This window comes from Galeopterus variegatus, unplaced genomic scaffold, assembly GCF_000696425.1.
Source record: "Galeopterus variegatus unplaced genomic scaffold, G_variegatus-3.0.2 Scaffold3927, whole genome shotgun sequence".
Classification (NCBI taxonomy): Eukaryota; Metazoa; Chordata; class Mammalia; order Dermoptera; family Cynocephalidae; genus Galeopterus; species Galeopterus variegatus.
This window is the reverse complement of record NW_007730038.1, coordinates 50,534-76,023: the sequence shown is the minus strand read 5'-3', so window position 1 is coordinate 76,023 and position 25,490 is coordinate 50,534. Positions and strand designations below refer to the sequence as shown.

The following is a 25,490-nucleotide window of genomic DNA, read 5'->3' as shown; positions in this document are numbered from 1 at the left end:
AAAAAAAAACTCCATGAAAACTTGGTATAAATCTGTATTTTTTTTTTTTTTTAAGTTACTGGGAGCAGAAAAGCACTCCCCTTCCCCACACACCTCCCCCTTACTTACCATGAGCCATCATGTCCAGAGGAAAGATTTACAGAATTGCCTTAATTTCTTATGATCCTCTTAGCAATTTAGTGGCTAAATCGTGAATTATGTTGGGAATGAGGCAGCCATTTACCTCACCTAGCAGCTTAATTTGACTCTTCTCATCGCCAGAAGGAAATGATTTCTTCTGTACTTTAAATTTAGTTGCCACCTTTTTTCCTGTCCCTGCTTTACTTACCTTCTCTCAACCAAATTAAAGGAGGACTGGGGAAAAGACACTCTCTTCTCTGAAATCCTGTTCCACTTAATGGGCTTTCAAAGGGATGTCTTATTCCATAACAGAAATAAGGCAGACTAGACAACAGTTCTAAGATGTTTACTTCTTTGTTTTCATCTGAATTATAAGCAAGGTGAGAAAAGTATTTTTATTCAGAAAGAGATGAGGCATCTTTATCTTATGTGAGCAGATAGGACAGCATTAACATTCAGCTGATTATAATGGCTGAGAGACTGTTTCATCTGTTGTCAAATTAGTCTTACTACACTTAAAATTCTGTAAGCAAGTTAGTTAACTGGCTTAGTTGTACAGTTGACATGATACTATGGAACAACATAACACTTAGCTGCCAGTAAAGGTGGCCTTCCCATTTCCTGCTCTTACTGTGTGTCGGTTTGTTGGTTTTTTTTAAATCTACATCTTTGATTGCACTGCCACCTAACACTTCTGCAGCTTATCAGCTTTAATGAAAAATTTACAAAAACAAAGGAGAAAAGGGCAGGCTGAAATCTCCAAACCTCCTAAAAATGTAAACTTACAGTAAGAAAATGCCAGTTTTTGTTTAGATTTACATTTGGGTGATAAAGGAATCAACCCTCCATAGAAATATTTGAAATCCATTTCATCCATATTTTCAACCCACCTTTCCCTTTTCAAAAAGTTTGTCATAAAAAAAGTTGCTCTGCAAGAGTAATCTTTATTGCATGCTTGATGAACAATCACTATTACACTACCTACCTCCATAATACAACATCAGACCATGTGGTCTCTCACTTCCTATTTTTATTACAGCATAAACACAAACAGTATTAAAGAGAGAATGCTTATTTCAAAGCACTCTTTAAAAAGGGAAGAGGGCTCAGGACGGTTCTGCTAAATTTCACTTTCATCTTATGCTACCTAATTTGAACAACACATATAGGATGTTATTTTTGAAAGGAATACTCTTAGAGGAAAATATCTGACTGAAATCTTGACCAAATCTGAATTAGTACTCTGTTTTCTTAACAATTTCTAAGAAAAGATGGAGAACTGCATAGTTAAAACAGATTTTATAATAGTTTATATTTGCACACAAATTCTGCCACATTGTTCAGCACCACCAAAGTAAAATTTTTGATTCTTTCACTGAAAATGAAAAACACATCTGTCACCTGTTCCCAGTAAAATACTGATTGTTCTACAAAGTCAGCTGATTTAGTCAGATAGGAACTGAAGTTTGAAAGACGGTCTTTCCAAGTTGCCAATTCACCAAATAAAGACCATTCTAGAAATATGGTAGGACCAAAGAAAATGATAAGGCCAAAAAGAAGGACCATCACAAATAACTGATAAAAGCTCCAGGGAATCCTGCTAATGAATGTACCAGTGTCTTGAGGCAAAGAAAGTTTATCCACATCTACTAGTTTTATGTCCTCCCACTGACTGGTATCAAAGTTCTTCATTAAAGGGCTCGTGGGCAAATTAGAGGGTGGTAAGGGAGTTTCCTTGATTACTTTGATTTTCTCCCTGAATTCCTGCATCTGTTGCAGAAATATGATGGGTTCTGACACGTCTTTGAAAGCCTCAGCAATGTTAAAGGCCATTCGTTGTTCCTGTAAGATGGTGTTAAGTTTGTTGATCTCCGGGTCATAGGCTTGCATAACTGCAAGTTTCATGGTCTCAAAGTCAGACAAGATTTCATTCTTCTTTTGATCCAACGTGTGTTGTAACTTCTCAAAAAATTCCTTCACTTTATCTGAATCTTTAGTCAGTAACTGTAGGGATTTCCTCTTACTAGTTTCCAAGGTATCCAGGCGAGAAAGAGCATCTCCCCGACGCCAGGTCTCAAAGCTCTGGAAGAGAGATTCAAAGGCATCCCTTTCTTGAGCATAGGCATCTTCAATAGAACAGAAGACATGCTTGGTGTGGTCACCACAAGTAGCACAGATCCCACAAATCAGCTGCATATCAGTCAGGCAGAAAATGTTGAGAGGCTGCCCCAAGTGTCCTTTGCACACTGGCATTTTGGGAGAGATCTTGATCTTGTTATACTTTTCCACAATACCCTTCAGGGAATAATTAACCTGCAGGCTATTAACTCCAGTAGCTGAAGTTTCCTTACGGCATGTGGGGCACTTGAATGGAGATGGTCTCCACAATGAATTCCGCACATTCCCCTCTAAGATGCCTTCTAAGCATTTTTTGCAGAAGTTGTGCGAGCAAGGCAAAACTCGAGGATCATCAAACAGACTGCAACAAATTGGGCATGTGAGATCTTCTTCAAGCAGCTCCATCACATCCTATCACAGAGAAAGAAATATTTTATTTTAATCCAGTAATCCCCTCCACTAGGGCTATGTAATAATTAAAAGAAGGTGTCTTCACATTAAAATGATCTTTCACTGAAATAACCAGCCAAACAAAGGAAATTAGTGAGTAATTTGGGAAGGGAATGCACACCAAAGCAGGTTTAATCCCCTGGGACTAGAACACACTATTAGTCGGGCACCCTATACACAAGGCCTTTGTGTGGGCTTTCCAATAACAGTCTTTGGCTGAGACAGGGTGAGGACTAGGACAACTGCAAGTTGAGCCAACCAGGACCCAACTGATTGTTTTAAAACAGAGAGCTGACTACCAGCTATCAGAAACAAAGCTACTCAGTGTCTGTAATAGAATGAGCTCTTTACTCTGGGCCCACAAATATAAAATAGTATGCTATTTAAAAGAAAGAAGCACAGAAATATAAATCCAAGCATGTACTCTCATGCAGACTTTTATTAGGAATTAGCATATTCTATTTCAAAGGCAAGATTACAGTTATTAAAATAATAGGTAAAAGCACTAGATGAGACAGTTGCAATTCATTTTTCCCTAGAGAATTAAATGAATTTTTTGTTGTTTTTAAACCACCAGAACAGAAATCAAAGCCATCTTATATAATATAGGGCATCATTTCTCAAAATGTGGACAGAAACCTGGGTGTCCCTCTTTCAGAGCATTTCGTAATAATACTAGGATGTTATTTGCTTTTTGCACCATGCTGACATTTGCACTGCCATTGTAAAAGCAATAGTGGGTAAACACTACTGGAGCCTTAGCAGGAATCAAGCAAGGCAGTAAGCAACACCAAACTGTACCACTAGTCATTGTATTCTTCACCACCAGACACTTGAAGTGGGGTGGGGTAGCCAGTTTCATTTAAGAATGTTCTTAATGAAGCAGGAAAAATTATTCATTTTATTAAATCTTGATCCTATGTACATCTTTTTAATATTTTGTGTGATAAAATAGGAAGTACACACAAAGCACTTCTGCATACCAGCAGATGTTGTCTGGAGGAAAAGCACTTATATATGATTGAGTTGCAAGCTGAACAGCTGCTTTTTTCGTGGAATATCATCTTTACTTGAAAGAACAAATGACAAACTACAGCTATTCAGACTTAGGTATCTGACAGACATTTTCTTGAAAATGAACAAAATGAGCTTGTTACTTCAAAAACAAATGACAGTATTCCTTGCCAATAAAAAAGCTAGGTTTTTACGTGTAAATTAGAATTCTGGAAAATATGTCTGCCACTTGTGAGCATGACAGCTTACCATTAATTAAAGACTTTTCTGATAAGATAGGTGGCAATATTAATGAATGTGAGGGGTTTTGGGGGGACGTGGGAGAGTACCATATAATGAAACATCAATATTTAGAAATCTGCATAACACAGTGAAAAATATGTTTTCAAGTCACTAAAGTATGACATTACAAATCATGAATGGATAAAAGATCCATGTGAAGTACAAGAAAAAACAATAGGTTCATAAATATGATTTCAGATGCCATACTGCAACAAAGAAACCAGCACATGGGTTTTGGTATAGTATCAAGGAAAATCCACAATTATCTGAAATGGCTATTAAAATATTCCTTCCTTTACCAACTGCATATCTGTTTAAGGCCAGATTTTTCTTTGTGTATTTCAACTAAAATTTGTTGCAACACATTGAATGCAGAAGCAGATAAAAGACTCCAGCTGCCTTCTATTAAATAGCCATTCATTAAAGTCATCTATAAACATATAAAGCAATGCCAGTCTTCTCACAATTTTATTTAGGAAAATAATTATTTTTCCTAAGTTCTTTGTTAACATATAATGGGTGTATCATTGTTTTAAATAAATTAATTTTTTAAATTCTGCTTTAACTTCTAATATAGTAAATATCTATAGACAGTACATACAGAAACAAAAGCTCTTGGGATCCTCAGTTTTTTTGGTTTTTTTTTTTTTTTCCTTTTTGTCTTTTTTCGTGACGGGCAACGGATCACAACCCTCAGTGTCGCACCCGTACCAGACCGGGACCGGCAACGGGATCGCAACCCTCGGTGTTGCGCCCGCACCTCGCTCAGCCAGTGAGCCACCGGTCTGTATGTGGGATCCGAACCCTCGGCGGGAGAGCCACTGCACTCCCAAGCAGCGCACTGTAGCAGTGCACCACCGGGCCGGCCCCAGGGATCCTCAGTTTTTAAGAGTGTTGTAAAGGCAAATATTTGAAATTCCTGATTTAGAGTATGCCACTTATCAATGCAAGTTTACTATTTTAAAATGTACATTCATCCCTAAAGTTTTAAAACCAAAAATAGTGCTAAATATTTCTTCATTCAGTTTACTCAGGGATACACAGATACATATCACATTATCACCAAAGTAATAAATAAAATAGGATCTAATAATCTGTATGTCATCTTACAATAAAAAACAAGTAATTTTTTTAACAGTAACTTCAACAGTCATATAATATATATGTAGAATTAAAGCAAAGATTATTCTGTCTCAAATTTAGTGTCATATGGCAAAAATGTGCAATTAGCTGATTTTTCTGAAAAATCTTTGTGATATCAGAAATCATATAACCTTTGAAAAGCATTGGGAAGAGAGTGGTTATAAAGCTTGAGGTTATGATCCTCCCACCCTAGTCCTGGCTCCATACTTTATCACCTCCACTACTCCATCATCTTTCACCTAAGAATTCTACAGCAAGGCCAGATTTTTGAGTAGGCAGTAGAAACAGGAAAGTAGTGGGGGCAGCACTCAATGAAGTAAACCTAACTTACTCATTCTTGCAAGGTTAATATTTCCAGAGGAATCCTATCCAAGCATACTAAATAAGCAGGAGGAAAACAAAGGACACAGCAAGTGATTGGTTGGGATGAGGAGGAGAGAAAGGGCACCCAAGGCAAAAAGAAACTTAGAAGAAAACTGAGAAGGATACTGCAATAGAGGCCAAGAAGAATTTTAAGGCAATCAAATATGATCAAAAGTGAAAAGGAAAATGCCACAGACAGGAAACTTAGAAATAATAAACAGTCATCCCAAAGCCATAAGCAACTTACAGGTCTTAAAATGAATGAGAGAGAAAAAATACTGCTCAGATAGTCTGTTTGTTTCAAATTGCATCAAATGACAAAAGATCCATTTCTTCTTACATTGGTAGTGATATAGCTTACAAATTTTGGTTTAAAATTTAAAGATTCTTATTTTCACTTTAAAAGCTAAACACTATTTTCTTTTCTTCCCTTAGTTTAATTCTCTTCTTTATACTCAAAACCTTCTCGAGGAAAAAAATATGTGACCACTACAGCTGACTCTACTACCTTTTAAAGAAAACTGTGATATGTTAACATGATCCAAGGAACCATGGCAGGCTTCTTTGTTGCTTCAAAAGTTTTAAAGGAAAATACATAATAAGGGTTTTAGTCTCATAAATGACGGGTACTCTTCACAGAAAAGGAACTTATAGACACTTTTCTTAAAGTGTGGTTAACACATAAAATCTGAAAAAATCAACAGGGCTTACTCCCTTGACATGAACTAAAGCACATATGCCCTCCACCTCTTTTTTTGGCTATTTTTTTTCCAATATAGAAGTGAAGAAACTTACTGTAACCAAAATTATTGTTTGCTGTTCAAATTTCAATTTAACCAATGTCAAATTAAATATATAAAAGCAAACAAGTTTTCCAAGATTCATTTCTTCCTTTGAATGTGTTTCTGAATATCAAAAAAGTTTAGTTTTCAAGCACAAAAATCTACTTTCCTTCCAATTAAAAATTTCCCAAGTGTTTCACACCAGCAATTAAAATAGCTGAATATACACTAGTTGTCTACTGCCTCTCTGGAAAAAAGTCAACCTCATTTTCCTGCCATATTTATACTTTGTAGCATAGTTTTTAATTTACAAATTAAATTTTAATTTAATTTAGTAAAATTCACTCTTTTCTACGGACAGTTCTACTTTTGATAAATGCATAGCTGCATAACACCACCACAGATTTTCAATAAATTATCAAGCCTTTCACAATCAAGGAAAACTATAAAATGTGTTTTATCAATCCTACCTTGAGTAGGTATATAGCAACAGACTCTACAAATGAGGTCTATAGCACAACCACTAAAATATTAAAAATGGAAAAGCCCATACTTAAAAGAAAAGGAATCATAAAATAGAAGTAATAGCTAATATGTACCAGACTTCTCCTTAGAATTCCTTTATTTTTAAATGATCAACCCAAAACGATTATGGTGTAAAAGGTGCTTATTCACTCATTCTTAAATAAGTTAGCTTTCTACTTATAAAATCTATTAGTAAAAGAAACTCTCCTATTAAGACTTTAAATTCCATTGGCTGTTAACAATATAAAGTTGTTCAAAATGTTACTCATAATTTTCCAATTCCCATTAGGGAACAAATGGAAAAGCCAAGACATTATGCTTCATATCTTAAGGATTTAATCCAAATTTCCATCCTGCTTTAAGGCACCTTTGAATTCAGGAATTTCAAAACAGTACCTCAATACCTATCAGGTAACTAGACAACAAACATTGAAACTGTCATTTCACAAACACAAATTATGCTAAGCCCTACCAAACTGAGCCACGAATCTTATCTTGAAACAGTGCTTAAAATAAAACAGCTCACTTTTTTAAAAAATCACTTTCTCTTAGCACACTAATCAATCTTTTTTTTTTTTTTTTTTTTTTTTTTGTCTTTTTTGTGACCGGTACGGGGATCGCAACCCTTGTTGTGGTGTTGCCCACACCATGCTCAGCCAGTGAGTGCACTGGCCATTCCTATATAGGATCCGAACCTGTGGCGGAAGCGTCACTGCGCTCCCAGCACCGCACTCTCCTGAGTGCACCATGGGGTCAGCCCTACACACTAATCAATCTTATTTTCAAATAGTATGCCATAGTTTATTTTAGTATGAGATCCACTAATAAACACTTTCTTGAAACTAAGGGTCTAGTTAACAACTATTGAATCTAGGTACAGGATGCAAGGATATTTATTGTAGTTTTCATCTGAATTTTTTCCAGATGTGAGAATCTTCATACTAAAAAGTCAGGGAAAAAACTAAAGGGGGGCCTTTGACAAACCACTTAATAAACATATTAGTTTCTCTCATTTGTACAACTGTTTTGAAAGACATAACATTAAAATTATTTACAAAGTTGTTTTAAATACTCTATATCAATGTGTTATTACACTTCCTTCTGGCTTTTAGAGACCGTTCCATGATTTCTTATATGATCAAAACAGGACAAGATTTCAGATATAATCTCAAAAAAGGAACATGAAAATTAACATATTGTATACAGTGTCTAAAAATAGCTTATCTAATTGTTATGTGGCACTTGCAAACAATATAAGTTACTTCTGTGTCCACAAAACAGAATAAGTAACTTACCTCTTCTGGCATTATCCTAGAATGAGTAGTAGGTAAAATTTCCTCTAAGATATTTCTAGTAGGGTTCTTGACAGGTAGCACAAAATAGATTTTGTACGGAAAGAAGGTCCACCAGCTTGGAAAGCTCATCGACTTAGAAAGTTCACAAAGGGCAAGTTGAACTGAGGCAACATTCTCAAAATTATAAAAACCAGATCATTACCTTATTAGTTAAGACCACTCTGGAAAACTTTGTTTCTTTACTTCATTCTCTTCTGTGTACCATTATTTAGCCCTGACTCTTTGCTGTTTTTCTTTTAACTTGTTTTCCCCATACTGTTACAATGAGTACAATCTTTTGATGTCTTCCTAGTCTTACTTTATTCCCCACCCTTCTCTTTACCTTATCTTCCTTTCCCTTTTTCTTTTTCCTGTGTCACTTGATAATCACCCAAGATATTACTCTAATTCTTGTAAATCTACAGCATTAAGTCAATGGGATTTTAGGCTAACAGCTAGATTGGATATTCCTGTCCACTTTATGCATGACTACTGAGAAACCTAGGTGGACTCCAAATGGTGTTGAATCCCATTTTCCCCCATCCAGATAAAATCAATTTGAATAAAATGTGTCTGAATTTGAGGGAAACATACATATATACTAAATTATTCCCCTAGTCTGGTACCAACCAGACACAGACATTTATCTTAACCTGTTAAGAGTTCTAATTAAATTAAGTCAGTATTACTGATTTCAGAAAAGGTTTTATGAGCCAGAAATGTCTGGATTCTCTTCTCCCAAATAAATCTAAATGGGTTTAAGTGAAGGTAGCAAACTTTTATTCCTAAAACAAATTGTCGTCTTTTATATCCATTCACTTGGCAAACATTGACCTATTGAGTTATTACCCCCAATGGGTTGGTATCATTTAAAAGTTTCCATCATCTAACTTTGTACCCAAGGTTAATTCCAGCTTTCAGAAATTACTGTCAAAGTCGAGCACTCAGTAGATAGGTTTATCTAGATAATTGAGATTTACACAGTATCTAATATTGTGCCAAGTAGAAACAGGCCTTATGAGATTACTGTTAATGTAATTGGGATGAAAAAAGTTCCTTTTGCTCAGTATAGAATTATATGCACATCTTATTCTAAGTAAACCTGATCTACAGAATATATTAAGTAGAAATCTAATTACGCTTGACCAAAAGCAGTTTTAGGTTGGCTATATTATATATGCTATATTGGCACTGCTTTGCTCATATTCAATATTGCAAACATGTAGGAGGAAAAAGGAAGAGTTCTTCTCAGAGTTTTAAATTGGGAGCCAGGGTATTGCCAAGTAGGATATACTTGTGGTGCTTATGCGACAAGGAGAAACCTATAATTTAAACTATCAGCAAAAATTTTCAGTTCAGCTATTCCTTAGAAATGTATCTACAACAGAAATGAATTTAAAATAGAGTTCATGTTATGGGAATTTGCTTTACAGGAGTCTTGACTGGGATGTAAATATTCTGTATGTTAAAAAAACACCTATATTTGGTTAACTGTTATTAGAGTGGGCATAACATTCTATTTTTCTAGTACCATTCTAGTACCTAGAGTCCCAAGCCAAGTAATAACAATGGCAGTGTTTTTCATGAATAACAAAAATGGGTAAGCCAATGATCTAAAGATATTTAAAAAGATGCAATATAAGCCAAAAGGCAATTCCCTACCCTAAATTCAGAAATGTAGAGCATTTACAAAGATATTGTTATTCTAAAAGGTATGATAAATGTCTTATAAAAAGGAAATATATCCTAGAGCTCTGCAGTAAAACACTGAGTCTATAGTTAACAATACTGTATTGTACACTTAAAAATATATTAAGAAGGCAGACCTCATGTTAAATGATAATACCACAAGTAAAAAAAAAAAAAGACAAAGTTGACACCATACTGAAATTGAAGAGGTTACATGCAATTAGCTTTTGTGTTTTCTTAAATTATATAAGTGTTTTCTGTTTATTATAGAAAATTCAGAAAATATAGGGGAAGAGTCACCGATAATCACATCAGCAAGGTATAACCAATACTATTATTTTGTATATTTCCTCCAATTTTGTGTCTGTGTGTGTGCACATATGTGCTTGTGTACACATATATTTTAATAAAACTGGTAGCATGGTACAATCTTGTATCTACTTTTTTCACTTATTTTATCACATGCATTTCCTCTATCGTTATATAGTCTTCAAAAACATGATAGTCCATCTTACAGATATGCTTTCTTATTGCTTGTTTGGTTTTTTTGGTATAACAAACATTTAAAACACCTTGTAGAAAAGTCTTGGTCAACAGTTGTGATTATTTCCTTAAACAATTCCTTTAATTGTATTGCTGGGGCAAAGAGTAAGAACATTTTAAGGCTCTTGAAAAGACTACCAAGTTTTCCTCTATAAAAGGGTATATACTTTATGAATGCTAACCAATGATTTATTAGAGTGCCCTATCTCTCCATGCAATTCCTGACCTTACAACAGAACCATACTTTTATGCAGCTTAGTAAAAAAACAAGAACAACACACTTGTTACCATACCTACCCAAGTTTAAAATATAAAATAGTTTAAGGTAGTTAACATTAGTATGTATCTGTGTATTACCAATATATATAGGGAATAGATGATAATGAAAATTACGGGGTAGGAATAAAATGTAAATACAGGGCTTAAAAGCATGTTAGAGATCATCTAGCTAAACATCTAACATTATAAGTGAAAAACAGTCCCCTCCCCCCAAATGGAGACTCCTGAATTGTAGACAGCAAGCAAGGCACAGAACCTGAGTTTTCCAATTCTTAGACTGTAGCATTATCCAGAAAGTGAGTTGAGAATTTAATATCCTCATGTATAAAATGAAGATGTTTAATCATGGGCTCAAAAGTCCCTTCCAAAATTCTATCACTTTTACAAATTAGGTTGTAAGAGGCTATCCAGTGAAGGGGAAAGAGCACAGAACTTGTTTCTGAATACCTAGGTTCAAGCACCAGTTTTACTCTTCATAAAAGGATTTTTATAGTACCTACTTCATAATGTTGTTGGAAAGATTAAGTAATGTGTGAGAATCTTACAAACTGCTAAATTATATAAATGTAAGGTGGTTTGTGAAATACTGTGTAAACTAACTATATGTTATGTTAGCGCATTAGTGTATTAACCTAGAATAAGTCCTAAAAGGAAGTTGCACTCTCTTGAACTATGATTTCAAGGCAAAAAAGCAAAAGTTACATAGGCTAGTAGGTACAAAACACTTTCATGAAAATGGGCATATCTGAACAAAAGCTTTGGCGGAAGTAGGGCCAGGTAACCTATTATAAATATATAGAACGAAAAGAACACCTGATGTTATGAAAGGACTTACCAGGGAAGTTTAATAATAAGTCAGCTGGTGAAAAAAAAGGGCGGCGGGGGGATTGGGGGAGAGGTAGAGAAGAGCCTGAAGACATGTATCTTCTCTTTGTGCAAGTTAATCAACAACTCCATCAAGTTCTACTAGATGTAAACTTTAGCTTTTAAAATGCCTGCTATATACAGGTCTCTAGAGTCATAAAATACTCACACCCTGTTCTACAAGCCCTAGCAGCTTGACAATTCACCCGGCATCGGAGAAAGTGAAAGAAACCTGTAAAAAAAAAAAAAGAAAGAAAAGAAAAAGAAATGCTGCTGAAGCCTCTTTCTTCCTTTGCAATATAAATCTTTGGATATAATTTAAAATAATTATCACATAAAGAATTGCCAAGTATAGATTTTCCCGAGTTTTGACAAAATATGAAAAAGAACAAAACCACCAATGAAAGGAGTGGATGGGAACATACATATTCTATACATATTTCAATTTCGAACGGTTCTGGACCTCATGAAATTGGGTGCTTTTTAAAAAAACATGGGTATAACACAGGGGAAAGTATTGTAGTTTACCTCTGTCCCCTGCAAGCAGGTGTGTTCTGCAGGGTTCTTATTTCCCAGGACAAAGCAATCAGGCTTTTTTTTTTTTTTCACGTTTTGACAGTCAAACTAGAGGCTACTGCGAAGAAAGGAGAAAAGGGATGTATTATGCATTTATTTGCACAGCATCCGTAGTCTTGACCCTCAATTTTTTCAATCGCCCCCACAAATAAAGCCAACCTGCCAGGACCTGGTGAAGGGCCAGGAGCCTGGGAGTAGCAGGAGCTCTTTGTACTGAGACTCAAGCGGTTAGGGCGCCCTCCCTGGCTCACTGCCAGGCGGTGGTTGCGTGCTGTATGTAACCTGCGGTTCATACTCGTCTTTTCTAGGCGATATCGAAGCAGTGGTAGTGGGGCCGGGCATGCTCCGGACGGAGGAGGTTTCTTGGAGCACACACACCGCCCCGGCTCGCCAGCGCCCGCCCGCACGCGGCCCCACCAGACGCCGACACGGTGCCGCGCCGGTTTCCCTGCGTTGCCCGGACTGGCGCTCAGGCTGGGCCTGCACCAGCCCCAACCCACGCAGGTTTCTGCCGGGCTGCGCAAGTCCCCACCCTCGCGGCTGCCTGGAGGACCAACCTCCCCCACCCCACTTCCCCGACAGGAGCCGGGCGGCGGGTACTTATCTCCGACCTCTGGGGACTCGCGAAAGACCCAGGCGAGCTGTGCGTCCGCTGCGGAGACACCGCGGCACAAGCCAGGCGAGGGGGCAAGATGGACCCGCGGCGCCCGGCGGCCCCGCCCCGCCGCCCTCCTCCGCCAGCACCGCGAGCTCCGCCTCCCGCCCTGCTTCGTGTTTGTCCCGCCTTCCGGGTCGCGCCTTTCCCTGGTAGCGGTCGGGGGAGGTGAGGCGGCGGTTCTGGCGGTGTCTCCACCCGCCCCTACCCGCGGCCCGCCGGAACGGGGGAGGGTCCTGGGCGGCTCGCTTTTCTCCCTTCCAGAGGGGCTGCGCGCGCCAACGCCCTGCCCGGAGGGGCCGAGCCCGCGGCGCCGGGACGTGGCCGCCAGGAGCCCAGACGAGTGGGTTCGGCCTGCAGGGAGCGCCGGCGGCAGGAGACGGCGCTGTCCCCGGTGGAGCCACCCGGCAAGAAAGTCTCCCACTTAAGGCGACGCGAATAAGACGGTTGGGTTTGGATTGTTGTACTTTTTTTTTTGTTCGTTGCATTTGTAGGAACAAAAAAAAAAGCCCAACCCTTCACACCACTTCATCTGCATCTCTCAGGACCAGAAGCCGGGCCACAGCGGCTTGGGGGACGGAGACAACGGTCTGTCCCGCACCCCACAATCGGGCGCGGGGGTAGGACGGGCACATCCGCGGCGCTCACCCCACGGAGTCCCACCTAGCGCTGGGGCAGTGCCAGGGCTCTAGCTGGGGGCTGGGGCCAACGCGCAACCAGAGTGAGGTTAGCTACAGTCCTCCCACCCCCAACTTTGCACTTAGTCCTTTTCGGGCTACAGGCAGGACACCAGCGACCCAAATCTATTTAAAATTCTCTTTTAATTTAAAAAAAAAAAAAAAAAACTGCTCAGAGGGAAGGAAGAATTTCAAAAGTTTCTTTAAATCATCTGCTGCTGTTATTCACTCGCTAACCTGACTATTTAAACGTCACCCTGTATGGGGACCTTGACTAATCTCAAACGCATTAAGCACTTACAAAGGAGCAGTCTGTGAAGGATACAACGATGAATGACGAAGAAACGGCTCCTCTCCAAAACTTAGAATCTTGGGCGAAGTGAGGCAAGGACAGAATGAGAGTACGCTCTAGGGTTGAGTTCGCTCCGACGTGGGAAAGTCTGTGCTCTGGGAGGAAGTGGGAGGTTATTTTGGAGAAAGAGTATTCAAGACCTACTGTACGTAGTAGTACTTGGGCCCCTTGACTAACAGTGCTCGGCCCAAACCCAACAAAAAAGCCCTTGGCCACTCGCTACTACTGAGATATGCCCACTTCTTTGTGTGCATCTCCCTTGCTGCAGCAAGGTAATGAACCTAACTTGGACTTTGTAGAACAGTTCCTATAACTTCTGTTATTTTTTATAAGAACACTGTGGAATAGAAATTATGATCCTCATCCTTCAGATTAGGAAACAGGTGAAGTAACTTCTCCAAGGTGAAAAACAAGAAGCAGAGCTGAAGCTAAAGTCAAATTCCAGTTACAGGTTCTTTCTACACCATAACTGTCAATGCCAATGGGAACTGCACTCCAGTTCCCTACTAAGTTAGTATTATTAAAAAGAAAGTGACTTATTGAAACATATTAAATACCCTAATATTAAAAAGGTACGAGAGTGAAAATAAAGTTATTAACTCATAAGTCACAAAGTATCCTTAATTATATAATACATATTTATGCAGTTATATCTGCTTGGTGGTAGATACTAATAAACTTCTGCCCAACTAAATGTAAAGCATTCATTAAATCTTCATAGCAATCCCTAGACTGTTAATCAAAACTAACTACTAAGTAAAGAACATAGTACATTAAACTCTCTTAAGTACAGAAAAATGGGGAAGGAAGAATAACCTTCTCTCACCTCCCACAATCTTAATACACAAAACAGCAGCCAGAAACTGCCACATGTACAGTGACAAGAAAAAGAGAGTAACTGCCCAATTAAAACCTGCATGCACAACTACATCCTTCCTGGAAGAGCACAATATAACTAGATCCTGCTAGAGATAACACAGGAATTGTCAAAATTCTTGTCACACTGGAATTTCCTTCTATTGACTGTTCTTCAAATAAGTAAACAGTTCAAGCTTGGGATTCATATACCAGCACAGCAATAAGACTATAGATATAGATATAGTCCTATGTACATTTCTGTCTTTTATGATAAATATATTTTGACAGGGCAGAATCTTTAGTTTTATATATATGTATATCAAACAATAAGAGTATACACTACTCTATATATTTTTCTTATGGTGTTGATTTATTTCATGGTGTTTTTGTCCTGGGCCTTGACAAAGGTAAAAACTTCTCTGCTCTCTTCCCCACCTACCAAAACATAAGTGATCAGATGTTCCATAACAAAAGGGACAGTGATAAGTTTAGTGTACAATGAGATAAATTACAGAGTGAAGAACATCTCATACCTAAGCCTGGAGCAACTATATGTAGGGGAGGGGTGTTGATGAGCCTCCCCAGATACATTGGAACATTTTATTATTATTCTGTCCTCCCCTATAGCTGCCAGAATTATCAATTACAAGCCCCATCATTCCCCAAGACTTCCTGCCAGTAAGAGGAACTGACATTGCAAGGTGTAGCAAAAAGAGAATAGGCTTTCAAATCTGTTCTGTGTCCAAACTCTAGCTCCGCCACTTACTAGTTCCAGTTACTTAGCGTGTCTAAGCCTGTTTTCTATTCTGTAAAATGGATGTTTAGGTAATATATAAAGTAACCAACATTGTGTCTGACATATAGTAGGTGTTTGATAAATGGTTGCTACTGTTATATGGAAGAAGAAAACCATACCCGTTTTGGATTACATTTGCCTTGGATTGGTAAACTCGGGGCTCAAGCACAACAGTCTTAAGCAAAGCTAAATTGCCAGTGCAGTAGAGGAAGCTAGCACTATAATTTCTGCTTGTCTACCTCTAGCCCAGGGTGGCCTTTTAAAAGCACATATCCTTCTACTTCTATACTTCCTCCCCCTATGCTTAGAGAAAGCAGAGAAAAAGGAAAAACATCAAATCCAATGAAAGGAAGACTTTGCTGTTTGTTTTAAAGCTCTATATTTTCAGAGAAATTGATTGAAAATAGTCTATTAAAAGGGAAACAATCTACCTGTAACAATACATTTACCAAAAAAGACAGAAACTTACCTAATACTTGATAAAATTAAAGAGGATTAATCCCTGGTTTGAAGAAAATTCCGGACTCCATATATTTCAGTTGCACAGTGAAGATCATGCATTAAACGGTGCCGACAGCAAGATGAGTTAGCTTTGGAAGAGAATGGGAGACACTTCAGCAACAGTAACCTCGGCCATTGGTTATGCTGTTTCTGTAGACGGAAAGAAAAACTATAAGAGTAAAATAAAATAAGCCAGAAGTAATTAAGGTGATACTAGCATATGCTTATAATTTTATACTCAGTCAAATTTCATAATTCTCAGGATTGTGCTAGACACCAAAGACACCAATTAAAGAATTTCCAATTTGGTTGAAAAGACAAGTACTGTTACTCAGTAACAGTACATAATAGTGTATGTTTAAGAGCCAAAGTGAGGGTGAAGACAAGGTCAGGGGAGGGCAAGAGAAGCTACAGGGAAGATTATACAGGGGAGGGGGGGTTGAACTGAACCTTTAAAGATCACAGAATTTGAAGAAAAGAAAAGGAAGAGCATTCAAGATGAGGAACAAAACACAAGCTTGGTGGAAATGAGCTTTGCTGAGACTGGGTCAATGAAGAGCATGGCCTGGAAATAAAGCTAGAGGCCAAATTGTGGAATATTTTCAATGTCAGAATAAAGAGTTCAACTTCATTCTGTAGAAAATGGGAAGCCACTGAATAATGATGCATAGGGTACTAACAAGAAGAAAGCAGAATTTTAGGAAATTAATCTGATAACAGGGACCAACAATTAAGGAAGAAGAAATTTCCTTTATTTTAATACTTTTGAGGTTTGTTATTAAAAATTATAGATTTTTAAATGCAATAATGTATATAAAAGTACATCATATATGGTTCAGTCCTGTTGAGCCATTTAAATATCAAATATATTGTCTATTAACATTATCAATTTGTAAATAAATGTAACAGAAAGAATTAATAGTGGCAAATATTCTATAATTCTCCCGAAGAAAGTTATGTATTCATACATTTATATATATCATCATATGTATAAATTTTATCTTACTATAATCTTAACTATGTTGTGTAAGTGACCAATGTTAATATGTTGCTTAGCTACATTTTACAGCATGCCTCACTAGAATTTTAAAAATCATTGCATATATATTCTCTGAAATGTGTTACTGTTTTGACATTTTAGCAATGATTAATTACATTTAATTATAAGGAATGTTTTTTTCTAAATTTAATTCCCATGTATGTAGAATTTTATTTTTGATGATGAGTAACTTTATGAGGGCTTTATGAAATGATCAACTCAGGTAAAGACTAGTAAATACTGTATATTTGTAATTGTTTAAGAGATCTCGATTTGTACAAATTGTTTATTTTGAATCTTTCTGTTGAGTTCATTAATCATTATGTGCTTGATTTTTATCTTGAAAAATGTCAATTATGATGACAAAGTCTTAGCATTTTGGCTTAGATAATTGCTTTTATCCTGGCTTTGGGAGATTTTTAGAGTATTTCTTCTGCAAATAAGAGTACAGCATGGGTAAGAGTTCTGCAGTTTTCAACAGCTGGTAGATTCCTATACCTTAAACACACTCTATCTTAAATAAAGGCAATAGTACATCTCATAGAACTTTGGTTCTGAGGACCTATATTTATCAGATACCTATCTATACAACACTGCACAAGAAATAAATGCTTCATATTTTTTTAACATGCATTAAAAAAATCCTTTCTGAAAGAATGATGGGGAAACAAGAGAGAGAAAGAGCGATTGATAAAGTACAGGGACATAGAATCACTGCTTTTATAATAAAAATAAGGCCCAGCTCCTCCAAAATTAACACCAAAAAAGAGTACCCACGTGACTGCAGGACCCAGAAGCAGTGAGACCATCAAACCCAGGCACCTGTTCCAGAGATTCATCTTTCTCTAGAGAAAACCACACTGATGATCTCCGCTCCATCAAAGCCCCTCGGGTCATTTCTTCCTTTCCTAGCTGACACACAAGCATGAGATGACAAAGTTATTTCTTAACATCCAAGGCACCAAGTCAAAGCTGGAAAGTTGAGATGACTTTTCTCAAGGCAAGGGCAATGTTTCCCAACCTTTCAAGGTCACAGAAACTGCCCTTGACACTAGTTTAAATGTACAGAACCTCAAGGGACTTGGATTTAAAAGGTCTACAGGGAGGGCCTGGGAAAAGGTATTTTAAAGTAGAGCCAGTTATCCTTAAATCCCTGCAAGCTTGAGTACCATTGTGCCGGCAAGTAACAAAGAGAAATAAACACAGTAGCATAAATCCACATAGCCTGGCTCACAAGAAAAAGCCTACTTCTAACCCCACACCAGGGTCCTTACCTGACCACTGCAGGTTTGGTACTATCTTGGCACATGCTGGCTATCTGTATCTCCTAGAAAAACTCTGGGCACAATAGAGGGAGGCCGTTTGCCAAATATAATGTGTCAGGAGACAAGGGGAAGAAGGGTTCTTCCATTCTTAATATTTTTCAAAGACCAGGTTGTTAGTTCTTAACTACGGCACAGACAAGGTCCTGCTTTGTCCACCCCATCCACCTCTTCCTTGCTGTCCTTCCAGAGGTAGGTGGCAGCATGATGGCAGCCAGCTCCCTTTCACAGGCCCCTCAGTCTCATCACACATTAGTCTTAAGGAGGGTGACCGTATGACCACGTTTGCCTGGGGAGAGTCCTGACTCCACTCTGGTTTGGCATCTTTTATTCTCATTCATTCATTCATTCCCAGTTTGGATGATAAATTATATGGTCACCCTGCCAATGAACAACAGAGCTAGAACAAAAACGTAACTCCACAGAAGTAAGAAGTAGTCTGCCAACAATTTATATAACTTCCCTTTATCTAGCAAATAACTCTATGACACCACACACATTATTTCAGTTAATCATGACTACGACCCCACAAGGGAGTTTGAGGGACACGAATTTCGCAGATGAGATGAAGTGACTTGACTAGGGTCATCCAGCTATAAGGAGCAGAGCTGGACTCAAGCGTCCATCTGTGTGACCCCAACTCCTGCTCTTAACGGAGAATACCTGCCTCCTCAGGGCATGTGGTTGCCCCACCCATCAATTTCTGACTGTGTTGAGAAAGAGAAGGACTTTTCCAAGAACGTTGTTCAGTTTCAATATGAAAGAAATACCCTCAATATTCATAGTTTTCATCTTAAATTTGAAAGTAGGAATCTGCTTTCTGCAGCTGTGTGTCTAATTCAGCTCTTGTTTCTATAACCTATTTTGAAAGAAGAAACACTTCCAAAAGAAGCAACCAAGTCTACAAAGGCACAGTTTGACTCAAATGGATCCAACTGATTAGCAAATGGAAAATAACACTGAAGAATAAGTTTTGTATCACAAGCATAGCAGCTCCAAGTCATCCCTAATGAAACTAAAGATTTAAGTGCCTTATATTTGCATAGCTTAATCTTCTAAACCAGCTGCTCTCTCAGAAAAGGTGACTTTAAAGCCATGGCGTTTGCTTTCATCACCATAGTCTGTAGCTTTACAGATTTTCCCTTTTTTTAGAAGGGGTAACTTTTGTGTTTTGTTTCATTTCGTTCTTTTGTTTTGGTGCCTGGCTGATACAGGGATCCAAACTCTTGACCTTGGTGTTATAACACCGAATTCTCACCAACTGAGCTAACTGGCCAGCTCCAAAAAGGATTTTTTATTTTTCATTTTTAATTCTGAAAGCACTCCTGTAATGCATTCTCTTTGAAAAAAAAAAATCACGCATAGGTTTAAGTGGCCATTGATCAATACCCCAATATCAGAGCTATACACTATTACTGCTTTGTTTGTTTGTTGTCCTTCCAGCTGTTTTTCTGTCCAAGAAATGATTTTCTCTCCCTTCTGCCTTTTCCAGTAAAGCTTCCATTGTAGGAATATCTCCCGTCCTCCCCACACACTACACCATAGAAAAGCTGCTAAACTCTGAAAGATGAAAAGCCACACGGGGGCTGTAGCAGCCCCTCCCTCCTAGGTCGTTTTTCACCCTATTGAGCAGGTAAAGAGCAAGGGCTCTAGAGGCAGACGGCTGCATGTGAGTCTTGGCTCCATCACTTGTTAGCTGAGTGACCTTGAGCAAGTCCATTCATTCTCTATTCATTCAGCAACATTTGAGCCTTTCTCTCTTCCTCCATGGCCACCGTTCTAGTTCTCACCACCATTATTGCTCCTGTCTCTGATGCCACACCAGTCTCCCTGCAGCCACAGTTCCACCCAATCACATCACCGCTCTGCTCATATTCCTCCCCCAGCTTCCCACCTGTTCAGTCAAAGTCTGAGTCCCTGGCTGGGAGGCCTACACGTTCCTATGTGGTCGGCCTCTCCCCAACCCATGCCCAACACTTCTCTGACTTCTGCTCACTCTCCTACCTTACTATCTCTACTCCAGCCACATCAGCCTCTTTGATGTTCTTCGAACATGCCAAGCACACTCTTCCTTAGGACGTTTGCATTTGCTGTTCCTTCTGCCTGGAATCTTCTTCCTCCAGAATCCACTTAGCTCACTCCTTCCTCTCCTTCAGGTCTCTCAAATGTCACCTTCTTGGGAATGCCTTCCTAACCATTCTATTACAAATAGTGGCCCCTCGCGGCCACTTGGCACTCCCTAGTCTCCTTTCCTGCTTCATTTCTCTCCATACTGCTTACTGCCAGCTGTCAGGCTACATACTTCTAGGATTATTGTTTCCTCCCACTAGAATGTCAGTTCTGTATAGGAGCAATAGATGAGCATCTAGAAAAGGGCCTGACACATAGGAAGCTCTCAATAAATATTTGTTGAAAGAATCAATGAATGAATGAAGCATTTACATGCAGCAATCAGGAGCCAGATTGGGTGGGCCTTGTAAGTCCTGGAAAGGACTTTGGATTTTATTTTAAACGTGAAGGGAAGCCATTGGAGAGTATATTATCTGCTCTACCATTTAAAAAGATCATTCTGGCTGTTGTATGGAGGGAAAATGGTACTAAGGGTAAGAGTGATATGGGGGGGCCAGTTTAGAGGCTACTGCAACATCTAAGCAAGAAAGATAATCATGACTTCAGCAAGGGCGTAAAAAAGGAAAGGTTTTTAAAACATATTTTGGGGGCTGGCCCGGTGGCGCACTGGAGAGTGCGCCGCTTGGAAGCACAGCGGCGCTCCCGCCGAGGGTTCGGATCCCATGTGGAGACCGGTTCCCAGTCACTGGCTGAGTGAGGTGCGGGCGCAACACCGAGGGTTGCGATCCCGTTGCCGGTCCCTGGTACGGGTGTGACACTGAGGGTTGTGATTCCGTTACTGGTCAGTAAAAAAGACAAAAAGGAAAAAAAAAAAACATATTTTGGAGTTATAGCTGACAGAACTTGATAAATTGAATTAGGGGTCCAAAACAAAATGAGGAATTGAGGATAACTTCCAGGTTTTTGGTCTCAATACTTAATTTTTCTGAGCCTGTTTCCTCTTCTGTAGCATGAGGATAATTAGAACACCTCCACCACTGATTGTTGTGAGAAAGACGCAGAGGACGTAAAGTAAAGGGCTCACACCGTCAGGAACATGGTAAACCCTCAATAAACTTTAGCTCTTATTCTCACCCCAAAGATAATTGTTTCCCCTACTTCATCAGTAAATAGGATTACAAAAATATCCACCCTTCAGAGACTTGTAGAATGTACTCTCCTCTCCTAAAGAACAGATTTTCACTTTATTTAACAGAATACCTAACAGTAGTGTTGAAATGTTTTACTTGCACACAGATAAATAAAAGGATTCCTAACATTTCGAAAGGCTTTTTTTTTCCAAAAGCCTCTTTTAAGTAGTTTATCTATTCAATACTTAGCAGAAGGAGCAACTAAAAGCTGAAATTACAAACCTCTGCTGATTCAAAATCAATCAAAACTTAAGATAATGCACATCTGAAATAATCATTTTTTAAAAACAGGCACTTACTGCATTTTAATAAACCAGAAGCTGTAATACCATGCTATCCAGTTCAATATGGGACACCTGGCAACCCTATTTGTAAGTGTAACTCAGCTTTCTGCAAAGCCAACACCAAACCTTTTTGGCTGCATCGGCCTGTCCTCATTTCCCCCTGGAAAACTGTTTTAAACTTAGTACAGATAACATTCTGCTTCTATTACAATTAGCAGCTTCTCTCAATAGGTCATCTGCTTTAGCAAGTGCTTATGTGGAGTAAACCAGTATCTTCTTTCAAAACCTCCCAGTGGTTGCCTCCAGGTAGCATGTGAAAAGCTGCCTGTGGTGAATTTAGTAGCTGCTTCAGGCTCTTTAGGGACGTTCTTGCTAGCATCTTCTGCCTTGCCATATCTCCCTGATGACTGGTGATCTGGGCCTGCCCTGCCCCCCACCTCACTGAAAACCAGCCACTCTTCTTCCCAGCTCCCAGGGAGGTTGGTGAGGGGTCTCTCAATCTGGGACCCCTTTCCATCCTCGCCCTATAATTAAACTCCACCTGAAATACTTTTACTACCTGGGAACCTGCAAAGGCCACTGAATTTGAACTGGAGCTTGAAGGGCTTCCTCCCAAAGAATTTGCCCTATGGTTGAGTCTGGTACATGACGTCCACTGTTTGGCTTTCTCTATTCCGAAGTCTGGGAGACACCCTCACTTCTGAGAGGAGGGCCTAAAACCAGCAGCTTTACGAGGGAGCTTGCTAGAAATGCAGAATCTGAGGCAGTGTTCTGGACCTATAGACCCAGAATCTGCATTTTAACAATATCTCCAGGTGATTCCTAGGTGTCCGCAAGTTGGAGAGGCCAGAAAAGTGCTCAGGCCCTTCCCTTCCTTTCGGCTGGGGAGCATTATTGTAACTTGTCCTGTTTAAGGGCTCTTGATTTTCAGCCTCACTTCATCTTCCTCACTTTCCAAAGCATCCTGAGTTGCTTCCTTCCAACACCTTTTCTGTCCTGCCACTTCAAAGCCAGGGCCTCTTTTCTGAGCCACTTTCCCTTCTACAAGTCCCCCTGACTCCTCTGCTTTGGCTCAGGCTCTTCTCTTGGGGCCACATCCCACAGTAGCATTTAAGGGCTACATTTTGCTGTGCTTCTCCCCAAGCAGGGCCTCTAATACACTGAAATGCTGTTTTGTCAGCACCTCTCAGAGCTGCTTTAGCCTGTCTGGTGATAGCCCTTAGATCTGGGCCCAGTTCTCCCAGCCCTGGTCCTCAGCCAGGGTCTGAGTGGGCTTCTCCTGGGCCACAGACTTCCCCTTCCCGTGGCTTACTTTGAAGTCAAGACTCCCCACATAGCACGAACAGTTGAGGTCTTTCAAACAGTTCATGGAAAAATTCATATTATCTTTATTATCTTTCAATTCTATTTTTCTACAGACTTTTTGAAGTACCCTCATACTATCCTTATTCCTCTTTTATTCTAGCCAGACACTCTCTACAGTAACAACAGACGACCAGGATAAAACCCAATAACCTTCAAATGGGAGACACCCAGAAAAGGGGATGCCTTGGAGGAGGTCATGGCTCCTCTGAGACAAGAATGGTGGGGAGATACATAAAAAAAAATGCTTTAAGCACTTAATTCTTTGAGAGTTTGGGGATTTGAGTTAGGGGTGGTTGTTTTTTAAGTTTTCCAAAATGATAAAGAAGATGTCAGGTAACTTTTCTGGACTATGTAAATCAAAGCCTCATCTGGAGTCATAACTTAAAGCCTTTTAGTTCTCAGTCTGGTGCTCAGGTTGATTAAGTACACATTTTTTCTTACTCCTTTATCATTTATTAGACAATTTATTTTCCCCAAAAAAGACACACTAAAAGCCTAGTTCTAACCTTTTAAAAAATACCCTTGAAATGTCCATATTCATTATTAAAATAGTCTTTCCATAAGTACACATTTTTTCTTACTCCTTTATCATTTATTAGACAATTTATTTTCCCCAAAAAAGCCACACTAAAAGCCTAGTTCTAACCTTTTAAAAAATACCCTTGAAATGTCCATATTCATTATTAAAATAGTCTTTCCAAAGTTTTATGCATTTTATTTAGCAGTTAAATATTATGGCACTTCTTATGTACCAAGCAATGTCCTAAGAGCTCCACAGAGATCAACTCACTTAATCCTTAAAATAATCCAGTGAAACAGGTACTGTTACTAACCTCATTTACAAACGAGGAAATGAAGGCAGAGAGTTTAAATAACTTCTGCAAAGTCACACAGCTAAGTGATGAACCAGAATTTAAACCCAGATAGTCAGGATGGGTCACAACCATATACCGACCTACTAGGCTGTGCTGCCTCGCTAAAGGGCCCAGTGTGTGTGTGCGTGTGTGTGTGTGTGTGTGTGTGTGTGTGTGTATCATATACTCTTATTTTATATAAATTTTTTTTTGGTAGCTATTATTATTTTATTGCTGTTCTTATTTTTTTATTATTATTTTTTTATTTTGTCAATATACAATGTAGTTGATTATTATGTTTATTTTATATAATTTTTAAAATTTTTATATATTTCTATTTAAATACACAGAATGGGTTTATCCAGGTATTAAATGCATTTTCACCTTACAATGGGTTTATCAGACCATGACCCCATGGTAGGTCAAGGAGCATCTGGACAGAGAGAGAGAGAGAGAGAAGGATCTCGGTGCATTTTTTCCAAATGAACACCTTTCCACATGTTTTCAACACATGCCTAAAGCCGAATTTTGAGAGAAGTATAATTTTTCTATAGATCCATCCTCTTGAGGAGTCCAAAGTTTTCATAAACCTCAGTTTCCTCATCTGAGAAATGAGGTAGTTGGATTAGATGAACTAGCTCGTCAAGTGAGTGCAAGAAACTTTCTTATTCCAGTTTAAATATTATTAAAATTTCCCAAAAGACTGACCAGGTCTTTTCTTCTTTAGGTTTGACTTGCAGAGATGTCATGGCTCAGTGTTCTTTAAGCTATTTCTGGACTATTCTTCTGCCTTTTGGACTAACCGTGATACAGGTTTATTCTGTGCAACTGATGATATCCTAATGCGTTCATGCAGGTTTAAGTTTAAATATCCAGACAGTTTCAGGTCTGCGGTTTACCAAAAAGGTAACTCATACTCAAGTAAACAAGTGNTCCAGACAGTTTCAGGTCTGCGGTTTACCAAAAAGGTAACTCATACTCAAGTAAACAAGTGAGGGGCAAAGTAAACACAGTATAGCTCCTGATGCGAGAGCGCCATCTGCCGGCCACGTGAATGTGATGCGGCCTCATAAAGAGCGAGCGTTCAGCTCCTGGTGAATGGCTCAAACTGTGCCCCTTCCTTCCTTCCTTCCTGTAGCATTCCAATCAAGCAACATTTGTTTAGCACTTACTCTGAGCTAGGCACAGTGTGTTTAGGGCTGGGGAAGCAAAGATAAATAAAAGTGTTCCAGCCTTAAAAGATTTTACAGTCTAATGGGGCACACCCAAATCAGATCATCTTATGCAACTTGAGAGGTGTGTCACTGGAGCTGTGCCTCATGTCCCCATTAGTTTGAAAACACAAATTGCACACAAGGGCCCAAATCAAATAGCACAGTACAATGCTCTTTTGTTAGGAAAGGAGGACTGTTGGCCTACCCTAGCATTTTCCCTGTGCACAGGAA

General features: G+C 38.9%; 1 protein-coding gene across 1 annotated transcript; it reads right to left on the bottom strand.

Annotated features, from left to right (window-relative positions):
- Nucleotides 1-451: 451 nt before the first annotated feature.
- Nucleotides 452-12,773, bottom strand: TRIM13 (tripartite motif containing 13). Its single transcript, XM_008586291.1, has 3 exons — nt 12,694-12,773; nt 12,035-12,140; nt 452-2,649 (listed from the first exon to the last, which is right to left on the bottom strand). Exon 3 carries the CDS (start codon nt 2,641-2,643, stop codon nt 1,420-1,422), a length of 1,224 nt encoding a protein of 407 aa, XP_008584513.1. The 5' UTR covers nt 2,644-2,649; nt 12,035-12,140; nt 12,694-12,773; the 3' UTR covers nt 452-1,419.
- Between the last annotated feature and the right edge of the window lie 12,717 nt (nt 12,774-25,490).

Coding starts and splice junctions, on each gene's coding strand:
- TRIM13 (XM_008586291.1), bottom strand. CDS start 2,643: ATGGAGCTGCTTGAAGAAGATCTCACATGCCCAATTTGTTGCAGTCTG.